Source organism: Notothenia coriiceps, unplaced genomic scaffold (genome assembly GCF_000735185.1).
Source record: "Notothenia coriiceps isolate Sejong01 unplaced genomic scaffold, NC01 NC01_scaffold00036550, whole genome shotgun sequence".
In the NCBI taxonomy this organism is placed as follows: domain Eukaryota; kingdom Metazoa; phylum Chordata; class Actinopteri; order Perciformes; family Nototheniidae; genus Notothenia; species Notothenia coriiceps.
In genome coordinates, this window is record NW_011369251.1 from 207,507 (window position 1) to 221,729 (window position 14,223).

General features: G+C 38.6%; 2 protein-coding genes across 2 annotated transcripts; one reads left to right on the forward strand and one right to left on the reverse strand.

The window, feature by feature from the left end:
- Nucleotides 1–860: 860 nt before the first annotated feature.
- On the forward strand, nucleotides 861–6,855 carry vsig10l (V-set and immunoglobulin domain containing 10 like). The gene is made up of 12 exons (XM_010792763.1): nucleotides 861–1,084; nucleotides 1,367–1,696; nucleotides 2,265–2,534; nucleotides 2,628–2,891; nucleotides 3,239–3,481; nucleotides 3,599–3,877; nucleotides 4,817–4,909; nucleotides 5,452–5,676; nucleotides 5,773–5,892; nucleotides 5,979–6,019; nucleotides 6,410–6,496; nucleotides 6,585–6,855. Exons 1-12 carry the CDS (start codon nucleotides 1,015–1,017, stop codon nucleotides 6,657–6,659), a joined length of 2,097 nt encoding a protein of 698 aa, XP_010791065.1. The 5' UTR covers nucleotides 861–1,014; the 3' UTR covers nucleotides 6,660–6,855.
- Nucleotides 6,856–11,313: 4,458 nt separating this feature from the next.
- On the reverse strand, nucleotides 11,314–13,153 carry lim2.5 (lens intrinsic membrane protein 2.5). Its single transcript, XM_010792764.1, has 4 exons — nucleotides 12,968–13,153; nucleotides 12,167–12,316; nucleotides 11,850–11,984; nucleotides 11,314–11,476 (listed from the first exon to the last, which is right to left on the reverse strand). Exons 1-4 carry the CDS (start codon nucleotides 13,143–13,145, stop codon nucleotides 11,415–11,417), a joined length of 525 nt encoding a protein of 174 aa, XP_010791066.1. The 5' UTR covers nucleotides 13,146–13,153; the 3' UTR covers nucleotides 11,314–11,414.
- Between the last annotated feature and the right edge of the window lie 1,070 nt (nucleotides 13,154–14,223).

Genomic DNA, 14,223 nt, shown 5'->3' on the forward strand with positions numbered 1-14,223 from the left:
CAGTCTTAAACAAAATCCTGCAGTAAATCCTACTTTCATAAAGGTATGATAATGTTGCTGTTGAATCATACTGTGCCATATTGAGGGCTTTTTATAGCCTGCTAATAGTTAAAAACACCAGCAGCACAAACAGCAGACTGAACAAAAAGTTAAATCGCTTTCAGAAAACTGCTCCAACAATTTAATAAAGCAATTATTTCAGGTCATTTTAATTTCAATTATTTGATTCTTGTGTTAAACAATTGATCGTCTAATTTCTCATTCAGACCAAAGCAACAACCTGTTGTTCTTTTTTACATTTTTATATTTAATGGCTTTTGGTAAAAGTGACATGAAATTAAAACAGTGGGACTATTTTGAAATAATAATAATATATATTTATTTTTAAATGTGAAAGGAAGCAGGACTAAGTAGACCATTTCATTTTAAATGTCAAGGTTGTATTGCAGCTAGCCATCTTGCATTTAGGAACACTCTTATATAATATTAAACACAACACAAAACATGGACTGTTGATTAAAAACGGACCTTTGTACACAGAGGAGAAATAAGGTGCGTGTTTAGTGTAAAATCGAACATATGCAATGCTGGACACTAAACAGGCTTAACGTGTTTACTTTCTCACACTAGGCTACTTTCAAATTGACTGCTGTGGTAAAGGTACCACCATGAAGACCTTACCTGTTTACATATTATACTCAAACTGAAACAATAAATCATCAGTCTCTTCATGTCTCACGTTATATTAGTGTAATAATGGCTTATAGCTAAACAGAATTAAAGTCGGAACTATGATGTTAAATTAGACTAGGGGCGTGGCCTCACGTGCACAATCAAGGCTTTGATTCAGCACAGGTGAGCCACTCACGCGCCCTGCTACAGCAGACCACACACTGTTCAGTCTCGTTGTCCAAGACACCAAGGGCATTTATTTGCTTTTCATGTGCCAAAATATACCCTTTAAATCAACTCAAAACAGAAAAACGAATTCGGCTGTCGTCCTGTTTCACTGAAATGGCGTGGCTTGGTGGATTTGGGAGATTATGCGCAGTTTTTCTGGCCATTTTTAGCTTTTCTTTTCAAGGTAAGCCTAAAACAAAATTCCTGGATTGAAATAGCATGTTTGCTCTGCTTGTTCCTACCTAGACTATAAGGTTGTCATTAGGAGCCACACAGGAAATTAGCTTTAAATTGTTCTCATGTTGCTCATTTTGTTAAGGTTTCACATGATATGTGTGCTTACTTTAGTAGGAACAGACCATATTCACTTTCCAGTATTTATAGCATGTAGGCCTACTGTAACATGGATTTGGAGAACGAAGAGATACATATTTATAATATTTCCTCCTTCTAACTGATTATACAGTTGCTTCCAGTCAGCTGGTGGTCTCTCCTGTCGGTCATACTCTGGTGAATGCTTTAGCTGGCAGCGATGTGACTCTGGCTGTGTCCTTCACCGGGGCCGATGACCCAACTGTTACCTGGCTCATGGGAGACTTACCTGTCGTCACATGGACTATTGGCTCTGATGTCCCCCCAGACATAGACGAAGACAGAAAGAAGGTGCTGAACATTGAGCCAAAGGGATCCCTTACCTTTGTCAATGTGACACTTGGATATACCAGTAACTACACGTTTGAAATGACAAAATCTGGACTGGCCAAATCCGTGACTTCTTTCACTTTGGAAGTATTTGGTGAGAAACATGATTGTGTACCGTTAGGGTTTGCATTTAATGTCTGCTTAAACCTTTATTAACCTGAATGTTCTACAGTCTGACACTTTTTCTTTATAGACCATCTTTTGATGGGATCAAACCAGCTAAAGTGGCCGCTAATGTAGGCTAGGGCCCTAAATTAGAAGAGTCCTCGCTCGGACCACACCCATTTCCTAACTAAACCTTTATTTTGAACTTAACTGCTATATTTATGGGCAGCAGGATGGTGGAAATCCAGGTTCAATCGGCTACTTCTGGATAATGCTAAAGCAATTTCTCTGAATTCCTCCCAGTTCCAGGGCTGCTGATGGTGGTTGTGTAATGAACCGTGTTATGTGTTAAAGGAAAACAAAAATGCACTTTGGGAGTCTTTCAGGCATTCAGAAAGTTTCACTATTTATTATCTTTACAATTCAGTCTAGTTTTTCCATCTAAATGAAATGTGCTTTGTACTTTTGGTGCATTTTAAAGTCAAACGGGTACAACCACAGTGACCTGCTCTAATTACTTCACCCAACTGTTCTTCTAAATCCTTTTTCTTTTACAGAAAGAATCCAGAATGTGATTCTGACACAGCCTGAATTTGCCATAGAGGGACCTAAACCGTTCTCCCTTCAGTACAGCATGCTGCAGGGAGTGGTCCAGCAACAGATGTGGTTATTCAATGATATAGAAATAAATTCCAACTCGCAGTACACAGTGCAGGAGAGGAGCCTTGTGATCCACGGGCCAAACCGAAAAGACACAGGACGGTACACGGTGTTCCTGAAGAACCCCTTCAGCACTGTGACAACTCACATAAACGTCACTGTGCTGTGTAAGATTAATAAAATGTCTTTATAGATCTGTCCCTTGATAGTATCCCCTCCTTCTCATGAGACTCCTCTTTTTATATGTGATCTGTTTATAGATGGACCAGAAAAACCAATACTGGAGGCTCTTCCAGCTCAGCCTTTCTATTTATCAGGAGATACGCTGAGCGTTTCCTGCAAAGCTGAAGGGTTCCCACTGCCGACTGCCAAGTGGGACTTCGGTAGTCAGATTCCTGATCAACTCAACGGAGTCTTAAATCTAACAAATGTGCAGACCAATCAAACAGGCACTTATACATGCACGCTGGTCACTGAGCAGTCTAAAGAAAAGCTTCAAATGAACATCCTTTTAAAAGTTTATGGTAAGTCTAAAGCATAATTTTACCTTTTTTGGTGAGCATTTGAAAGGACTGTTTCAACTTGTATCAACATTTCTGAAAATAACAGAACTTTCTGTTTTGAATTTACATATCGCTACATTATATACTTCAAGGATAGTGTTTTAATATCTTTAGTAGAGCTATGAGATTGCAGTCTATCTTTGCACCTACTGTAAAAGAAGATGGCTGAAATTACAATAATTAGGACAACTTAAAGTTCCTGCAAATACATGGCTCTGACTCCGCATGCTTGTCTGAATAACACCCACATTTGACTGAATGCCTGGTTCATTTGAATAATGTCTGATACATTCTTTTCCTTTGGACAGAGAGACCGTCAGGCAACCCGATGTGCTCGGCGCAGTCGGTAAATAACGTCAATCTGCAGTACTACTGTATGTGGCCGGGGGGAACCCCACAGGCCGTGCTTTCTTTCCCAACACTGAGCAACACCAGCAGCGGAGCGGAGACCTTCAGCCTGACCTTCAACGCCTCAGATAACCTCAATGGGAAAACTGTCACGTGCATGGCAGACCACCCAGTGGAACAGAATCAGTGCAGCGTGACTGCAAGTAAGTCTTACGTTTTCAGATAAAGAAGCCAGTATTTGGTTCTTACAAAAATGACACTTTGTGTGTTCATTAGAGAAGGTAGTAGGCAGCCCAGAACAACATTATTTTCTTCCCCAGGTAGTCCAATAAAGTTCCTGCCTTTTGTGAGGACTAGAGTTTCCTCTGACGGCAAAATAGTGGTCACCATCGAGTGTGTGAGTGAGGCCTCGCCTGAAGCTGTGGTGTCCTGGTCCCAAGGCAGCGAGACCGTCGCCGCGGGAACAACATACCAGATCAGCAGCAATGCCACACAGCTCCAGATTCGGGATTACAATGTCAGCAACTTCATCCTCCAGAACTACACCTGCACCTGCAGCAACCCACTGGGCAGCCAGAGGAGGGAAGTTCACTTACAAGGTGCAGTGTGGCTGCTGTCAAATGAAGCTGTGGTAAAACTCCAGATACTGAAGTACTGCAGGACATGCAGTTTTCAGGTTCTTGTATTTTTGCTTCATTTAATTTGACTATTTTATAAGTAAAACATTAAAAATAATTTTAGGTGGCATTTTTAGAAGGTTAAACATGAATATATAAAGACATATTAAATATATGTCAATATATAAATACGAAAATGTAGCCCTAAATTGAATAACTAAAACATTGAAATGCTGCTAATAAGTGAATATGTAATTTGACACTCTGAAGGAGAATTAATAGATAGATAGATGAATACAGAAAAGGAATGAAAATGTTAATCAATCATCTTCCTGATAAATGTAAAATGAATCGGTAACAATTCAGATTATAAGAAAATTAATTTCTTAAGTAACTCCTGTGATATAAATCTATATACGTTTGACTGCCAAACATTTAAATGTGTCACCTTGGGCTTTAGGACTCTTAAGATGCATTTTGGGCACCTCTTGGCATGTTGCAGACCAAACTTTGAATTGTTAAAACAGGGAAACAATCGGCAGACTAACAATTTACTAATTGTTAATTAAAAATAAAATAGGAAAACACTTAATTTTGATATGAAGGTTTTATTTTTATTTATTTTTTTGATGTCCAATACTAAACATTGGTAACAACATGTTTGACAATGTTATATTGATAGTCCGGTCTTCTGCCACACACTTTATTATTTAAAAAATACTGTAAGTATTCTGTTGCCTTCAGCTTCTGATATGAAACACTTGCATTACAAAAGTAAAAAGAAACAACGGGCCCTCAGAGCTAAGGAATACCTGAGATTGCTCTTTCCCTGTCGAACAAAGCCCTCTAGTCTTGTTATCCCCCTCTCTCTCTCGTGCCCTCTCTTGATCGCCCCCTTGCTCATAATCCCTCTCTTTCCAGGACCATCCATCTCAGATTTCAGTTTGTTCGGTAATCTCAACGGCACCATCGTCACGTTGACCTGGGAGGTCCCGCCTACCTCTGTCGTTACAGGTAAAGCAGTGATTCTCCAGATTCATTTTTTTCTCACAAGAAAATCTTTGAACAGCACACACACAAACCCAACCTTCCTGTTTTGAATGTGTACATCTCAGCAGAACTCCACACAGTTGAAAACAGACAGTCGACATAGAGCATAGGGGTGTAAATATTGTGTAATGTGTGAAGCCGTGGTGTTTTGGGAACAAATAATTAAAGGAACAAAGTGCTGCAAATAGCAAATGTCAGAATTTGTTTTGTCTCCATCTCTGCTAGTTTATTTTTTAATGCTTTTTTATTTCTATTTCTGAAATATTTTGGACTGTTTTATTTCTTGTCTTAATTTCTCTTATGTACATTGCCTTGTGTATGTTTTATGCTGCTGCAGCGCAAACATTTCCCAAATTGGGATCAATAAACTGTCTGTCTATCAATCTATATATGTACATCAAATAACACCTTAGTTTTCCTCATTAAAAAATGTGGTACCACTTTTGTGATGAGTCAACTTTATACTAGTATCAAACAAAACATAATTGCATGTGCTTTGTACATAGGCTTTGACATCCAAATGAAAGGACCATCCCTTCCGAACAAAAGTCGTACCGGCACCCAGAAGAGAGGCAGTGCAGATGTTTTTCAAACCATCCAGCAGAAACCTGGCTCTGTCAGGAGTGTGGACGTCTTTTTCCTCGATCCCAGCTTGACGTACAGATTTCGAGTCATCCCTAAAGCTCTTATGACGGAAGGAGAGCCGTCTAAGGTCCAGAGAATTGGTCCAGGTATGGCTCATTATCAGTTAGTGTGTTTTAATGAAATCATCTTTTCTTTCTACAGTAGTCCCCTTTATTCCCTACTTGTTGTGATGGTGATACTAGGGGAAGGGCTGAGTAGAGCTGCCATCGCGGGCATCGCAGCTGGAATCCCCTGCAGTCTGCTCTTCATCATCCTGCTGGGCATCGCCATTTACTTCTGTTTCCACTCAAACAAGAACAAAAGTAGGTGATGGCTTTGCAAAAAATACCGATCCATTTTTAAACCGGGTGAAATATCACATTTGGACCTTCTTCCCTCTGTTTTGTAGGTCGGCAGACAAGATATCCAGTGTCCAGAGCAGTTGAGAAGGTTAGAATAATTTTACTAAAACATAATAAAAAAGGGCACATTAAGTTATGTATATAAATGCCATACACTCCTTATCATGCATAATATATGGTATGTCATATATTTAAGTTGTGGTCTTGTTACAGGGTGTGGAGTTCTTTGTCTGAACAACTTGGGGTGTATTCTTGCTATCATGTTTTTGTTTTTGATCCTATTGGTTTTATCCCACGTCATTTATTGTAATTCTCTAATGGCTCTGTGTTTGTGAGCTCCTCACCCAATACCCTTATAATGCTATCATTATGTGATAGAAGAATCTGTTTCATCTTGAATCATGAAGGGCTAATGATACAATGAATACTGCTCCTGTCTCTCGGCCGGTTGTTTCAATGTCTTTCTTTTCTCTCGCAGGCAATAACAACCCAAACAGAAACGACTCCTCATATCCTGCTGACAGGAGGACTGAAGTCTCCCCCTGACTACAACAGATTAAACCTGGTAAACGTTCTCATAAAAGATGCATAAGCAGACAAATGCTTCTTCTGTGTTGCTTAATAGTAGATAACCTGTGTGTTTGTTGTTTCAGACTCCCTCTGAGAGATCGATGGCTCTCCCCACATTTGTCCCTCCAGCTCCTGTCAGAGTTGCTACAACTGTCTGATGTCTATATTATTTTTTAACTATATTTTATATCTATTTTTTATTGTATGATATTTGTTTCTATATTTTAATTACTCGAATCGATCTTATATTTATTTCAGTGAATATTCTGTGTTTTGTTCTACATTCCTGTATAATCTGCCAAACTCACATTAATTTTTAATTTATGTATTCATAATAAATCTAAGTATACACCATGCCTGTACATTTATTACGCTTTATATGAAGAAAACCCAAAATGTTTCTTTCCTTTTTGCTATCACTTTACAACCATGCTGTTCGTCTTGGTCACACAGAACCTTATGGAGCAAAATGCACAATGCTTTATCATCTCACTGATGAAGGCAATGCTTTTGATTTAGGTTTATTTTAGGGCTGCAATTGATTTTTGCGTTTCTTTGAAAATAAATTGCAGTATCAATATGCAATGTTAAAAAAGGCATATTAGCAGTTAATGTAACTTAACGTCTAACGCTTACATTTATGGAGTAATAAACAAGGTATTCTTTGAATGTGTGCTGCAACAGCAAACATGTATCCGAGTGAATCATGTGTATATTCAAGACCTGAATTAAAGTGGTATTTTTGCAGTCAGCAATTTGACTTGCTTCATCATGCAAGCATACATATTTACTTTCTATATTTGTTATATTTTGCATGTGTTTAGGTTTTTCATAGATCCTGTCACAAATTGTGTTTGGTTGAATCTCGACATGTAGGTTTATAATACCTGTCTTTACATTCCCTTTTTCAGCATGTTGCAATAATAAACTATAATTCTATAATCTTAATAACACTGTCTTAAAGACTGCTCCCTATGTACTTTCATCAAATGTTTCCATATGGTTTATAGGCTGATACAGATTTTCCTTTCAGTCAACAACACGCATGATTTGATAACAATGTGTTGTTTCCATATCTTGAGTTATTAAAGTACGGTAATCTTGTGATTATTCTTTCATTTGATCCAGGACAACTAAGTTTCTGCAGCGCCACACAAGACATGGCTGGGGAAAACAACTGCCAAGGTAACCCTGTTTTACAATATAGTATTCCATTACAAATGCAATTAAATGTTAGAAATATGTAAAACATGTTTACACTTGAAATGCATAAATGAGAAGCTTATTAGAGTATTAACTATAGGCTGCATTATGTTAATGCTTACCCTCATTTCTGTGTTCTGCTGCTGTATGTTGATTCACCCCTTGCCATGTGTTGATGGATAAACATACAAAGCCTTTGTAAAGATGTCCGATCTGTTTTATTTTCCTCCATAATTCTCTGTTGTGCTGATCATCATGATATACCCTACAGTGTGTCTCACCATTACATCCTATTATTCTCTTTCACTTGCTTGCTCTTTGATCAGCCTCCTCTCAGTTTCCAGTGATGTGATGCTCGGTGAATTGAAGAGTTTCTCTTCAGAGTCAGGTAGCTAACTTCACAGTGTGTCCTTAGATCACCCCTCTGTGTTATCAGTATTCCAAGATCCTTCTCAGTACTTAGTATTACATATAGAAAAATGCCTCCTTTCAATGCATTTGTTTTCAATCCGCAGCAGCACACAACAAAGGAGGCATTTACAGGTAGAGCTCAACTGCTCAACATTGACCCCTGTAGTAAGTGACACTCGATGATCACTAACGAGGCAGTCCAGCAAAGAAAAGTGTACAAGGTCCAAAGGCATAAAAGTGAATTCTCTCTTTTCAAATAGGTATTTGAAATCCTGATTTGTTGGGACATATTTTATTCATTTTAACCTTTTTCCCCACTGTAAGTTCAAGTGGAGGAGACACTACAAAATTAAATTCATATTGAAACTGAAATATTTTGTTGACATTGGATAGCACTTCCACCAAAGCAGTCACACATACAAAACAAATGTACATTTTCAAAGCAACGTGGAATTAGCTAGAAAAATAACCTTAATATTAAATATAGAAAAATAATGTAAACTCAGCGGGCCCCAAGTTAATCCCATTTCTTCCCACACACACACACACTTGATGATCCCTTACTTTTGAATGTTTTATAGTGCAGTAGTATTTGGAACAGCAACTAAACCTTTGATTCCTCAGCCGGGAGCCCACAGAGGGAGGTGTTTTCAGGTTGACCCATGAGATCAGACGCCCCCGGCCCTCACCTCTTCTCTGCCTCTCCTGTGGGAGACACAGAATGGAGGATCATGGAAAGGCTTCAATGACAGCAGCAGGCCAACCAGTAAACAGTGTCCAGTATGACCTATGACTGAGAGGGATACATGTTTTACCCTGATCCATCTTCTGTTGAGAGGAAAAACATATTCAAAAAGATGTTTCCATCATGGTGATCGGATGCCTTATACATAAGTGCAGCAGATGGAGCTATTGTGCAGTGCTCAACACATCCCATCGCATAAAGATTCTGAATAGCTGTTGGTAACATCAATGATATAAAATACTTGACAATTGAATTGACAATGCTGCACGGCTAAATATATGAAGATATGTTATCAGCCAAATCATTTGAAAAGCCAAATCATTTGAAAGGCTCAATCCACAGGGATGCAACACTAACAAATATAAAACACAGGAATGGTAAAAGCCAAAATAACTCCAAACAGATTGGTATAAGTAATAACCCTTACTGGCCGCCACTGAACGTTAAAAAAAGTGATCAATGTTTCCTAATGCTGCTAGTGTTTATGTTACACTCTCAAAAAGGAAATGGCGTGCCGTGCGATGGTTAAATGAGGAAGTGCATGATAGTTGAGGAAAGTGTGACATTGAAGATAAATTGGATTACCTCGAAATGGGTTGCAAGATCATTTACCACATACTTGTTATATGTACACCTGCTTCCTGTGGAGGTCAGTAAACGTTATACCTGATTATTGACACACCAGTGTCTATCTCTTTCTCATGTCTCAGATAACCAGCCATCATACCATACACATTTATTATTTAATATGATAGGTGATTTTCATGTGGAGGATTTTACTTGGTGCTTTGTTTCATTCCATCTCTATTTAAATGTTTCTACACCACCAATGGACAAATGTAGATTACATATTTTACCTGAACAGTCGATATAAAAACAACCCACTCACCATATTTGAGTTGTTTTTTTGTTTGTTTTTTAAGATCCCTTTGGTAAAGGGCATGCTTATTCACAAATGAGGAAGCTGAAGTGTTCACAGTAAGAGAATGAGTCAGTAAGCTACACATACTAACCACAAAAGTAAGAACGATACTTTACTGCTAGAGTTCTAATGTACCCCAAACCCAAAATAGATATGTGCAGTTTAAAGATAATGATGTTTTAGTTTTCCTAGTATCAGACTTTTTTCATGCGTCCACCTTAGAAATAAGCTTGGTACCTTGTGTTTTTATCTTTTGCATTATTCGTTATCAAGCAGGGTATTCTTATTGTATTGTCCTATAAATCTAATTACCTACAAAAATCCCTTATGTGGAATAATTAGGTAGCTAATTACAAAAGATGGAATCACTGCTCAGGTGTCCCAGAGGACATTTTCCTGAATATTAACACAGACCATTTGACATGTAATTACCTGTTCTCAAATTAATTTACTAACCTCGAATAACCCCTCCATCATAGCAGCTGTTAATGCTTTAATTAAGTTGTGTGAATAACATTGCTACGTGTGCATTATATTTGTGTTATTATATGCATGCCAAATATAGCTTGCATTATATTTTTCATATTCAGTATTTGGCAGCCTTTTACTGTCAGTGTTTCTGCCATGGTGTTACATATTCAGAGTGAACATGTTAAGCACTCTGTTTTTTAAGCAGCTCTTTGGTCATGGGTCTGTTGTAAGCGTGTCCCCGTAACCACACCCCAGCCACAGTGAAAGAAAGTGCGCGCTTCAGCATGTTCCATTGACCGGTGCAGTACTGCAAGCCTATGCATATCCACAGTTCCAGAATGCCATATAGAACAACAGACGGGGACTGTAGTGCAGCGCCCTCGTATACCACACCCTCCCCCATCAATCACCCTCCCCTCTCCCCTGACCCCCCAAAATACTCCCATGTAGTTCAGTGTGAAAGAGTCACGTGGCTTTTGGCCCACCAGCTCAAGTGCATTTGTTCTGTGCTGATTGTTTTAGAGGATTGTGCCTCCATCAACAGAAAAGTGGAGGGGATAACTTTTTGGAGTTCAGCCTAGGGATTCCTCTTTGACGTTTCACTCTCTCCCGGCTTGCACTCTCTCTCACTCTTTCCCTGAGGAAAGGCTGGTACTTAAGACGGTTCATTTATCCTGATAAATTCAGGTAAGATGATGTCGGGTCGTTTGTTAATTGCTACTGACACTTAGATGTGGGATAAAAATAATAAAGTAGATTGCATATCAGAAAATGTTAACCAGAAAGTGTATGTCTTACAGGTGGGCCTAGAGGGCCTCCACCATGTGAGAGTGACAGGCTTTCATTACATAGCTCGCATTATTCACATGCAATGTGCCTTTTTTGCGTAAATGTGTGATGCATAAATTGTTTTTGTTTATTACATGATAATGGCAAAGAACCATGAGAAATGTATCATGTAATAAACAAAAACAATTTATGCATCACACATTTACGCAAAAAAGGCACATTGCATGTGAATAATGCGAGCTATGTAATGAAAGCCTGTCACTCNTTTGGTGCATAAGCAAATTCCAAATTTTATTATTTTACAGTTAATTCTCAATTTTCGAGAGGGAATTGTTATTCTTTGCACCCTTGACACATTATTTCCTGTTTACTTTAACGTGGGCCTGCAACTCTTCTGCACTCATGCATTCTGTAGGCACACATGTAGAATATACCTGCAAAACAAAACATAGGTCATGTTACCACAAGTTTATGGCACTATAACAATATGTTGTCCTGTAGGCTAATACACAATGTTTGACAGCAAGACATTATTCTCTTGTAGTTAAAGTTACTGATGTGTGAGACTGAAAACTGTATTGTTAGCATTTAAGTGCAAAATAAAAGCTAAAAAGTCTGTAGTAACCAACCATTTCTGTAAATAAAATTCAAGAACATGTAAGTGTTTGTGTGCTGAGCTGAGCTGTTAATTAAGGTTTATAACGTTTTCTCTGTGTGCAAATAACAATGTCATATTTAAAAAAAAGAGTCAAACTGATAAAGAAAGTAGTTACACCAACTGTACTGCACTACTTCATTTGAACAAACCTGCAAAGAAGTTCATGAGCAGTGCCACCCAGCCTAGTATGTAGGACCAAGAGAAGCGCCAGTCCCCAAAGCGCTTGCCCAGGAAGTTCACAGTCACTCCAGTGTAAATGGCCATTGCAAGCAGAACAAAGAGAGCTGACATATTGGGCAGAGAGTGACACATATTAAAATAATATCCATAAAAGTTCATTTCATCTGAGTTGGAAGAGTTTCAATAGCAGGCGTAGTAAACTTTATTGATATAAAATTAAATAATAATGGCAGATGTGATGAAAAAAAAAAATGACGTAATTTGGTTGATTGTATCCATGACTCACTTGAAACAAAGAACATGATCCCAGCAGCAAATGAGCGGTTGAACCTCTCAAAGGCCGAAAAGTGGGCAAATGAGAGGATTCCTGCGATGATGCCAGCAAAGCATGACATGGCAGAAAGGATCATGAAAGCACGAGTGGCATTCCAGTAGGCTGTAGGAGAGAGAACGAAGATATGATATAGAATATTATGTTAACCATGATAAACCTTTCATTTGGTATGAACAGTTTCATACTAAAATGTACTCTGGGTCATTTGAAAACTCGCTAGAAATGAAACCGACCAATTTAACTCCAGACACATCCAAACTACGAAATGTTGTTATGAAGTGTTAAAAAAGCCTGTCACTCAATGTTAAACTTTTTTAATGTTTTTTTTAATTTTACTTCAGTAAGATGCTATTCCTTTTTTGTATACTATATTATTGCAGTATTTAAATGTGTAGCCAGGTATGAATGTTTCAAGGAATAGCTATATCAGTCCACCACTAAAACATTTTGAACATTTGATCATTAGGCCAAAATGTAACTTTAACAATACCTTTCGACCAAATACCAAATAGCATTTTCCTTGTGAACATGCTAGCATGCTGACATTAGCATTAAACTAAATAGGCTACAGCTTTATAGAGCTGCCAGCATGACTTTAGACTCTTATTGTAGGTAAAATATGTAAATATGTGTTCCACCATTGTTGCTGTCGTTCTACTCGACCTGGAAGTTGAAAGTTACCTCAAAATGTGTTATTGACTCAGGGAGACAGATGGGAATTATTAGGGGAAGAAGAATGTATTTCCCACTTACCAATGCTGTCAGTCTGCATGTAACACTTGCCAGACATGCAGTACCTCCACAGGCCCTGGTGGGCAAAGCTGCCGGACAGACGGTACTGCATCCAGTAGTCTGTGGCTGCGGACACCACCAACAGGATGTTTCCCACAATGGCACAAAAGAGGCCCCCTCCCATGAAGCTGTGCATCATGAGTGACACTAGGAAAGTGGTCTAGGCTTTATGCACTGTGCAGGAGAAAAACAAGATGGAAGTCAGTGTTGCAAGTGTACTTGTAGGAATATTGTGAGTCTTTTTAACAGGTTTTGTAGCTTTAGTCGTAATGCTTTTTCAGGAGATGTATTAAAGAGACAGGAATGGCCTGAGGAGAGGATGCAGAGGCAGGAAAAAAGTGTAGTCAGTCTGCTGTGATATGGGCCAACACCGCCACAGGTGAAAATGGGGGCTTATCGTAGAGCTACAGTTAAAACACCACCATTTTAGTATCTAATGAAGGGAAGACGTTGATTTACATTTCTTATTTAGAATTACCCTGCAGGCCGAGGAGCTTAAAACAACATGTTCACTGCCACATACCATTAACTCCAACCATTTACACAACTTCCTGGCAGCAGTGTTTACCACAACATTTCACCAAATACTGACTCATTTTGGTAGACTCTTTGTGACATAGAGATATGTTTCAGCAATATGTGTACCTCATTCAAGGAGGAAGCTGCCCAAATATAGACGAGGATGTTAGAGCTATAGTCTAGCTGTGTTTGCCTATCCCTGAGAGCTGCTGGACTGGACAGAGTAATCATACCAACAATACATTTAGCTCATATGGACTCTCACTCTCTCTCTGTTTGAACATGCTTTTCACACTGAACTGAATATGTCAATTACCTAGACCAACCACAGGAAACCCAAATCAGCAAATAGCTGAAGAAAATATGAAAGATAATAGAGGATACAAATAAAGCCACAAATTAAATATTGAACAAGGGCTTCAAACAAAAACTATAGCTTAAAAGAAAGAGGTCACTTTTGAGAAATGTGTCCAACTCCTAAAAGATATCCCTTAGGTTAAACCATTTCTCCTGTGAAGCTGCACAGACCGTAACTGATGTTTTAAGTATGACAACAAAAGATTGATATGAAATGGCAAGAGAAATGAGCTTTTCACAGCAGAACATGTCAAACATCTGTGACAATGGCATCCCTTTAGCTCTGAGCTTTCAGAGATTAACATGCATCATCAATACTCTTGTGGGAGGGGGTTGTAAAG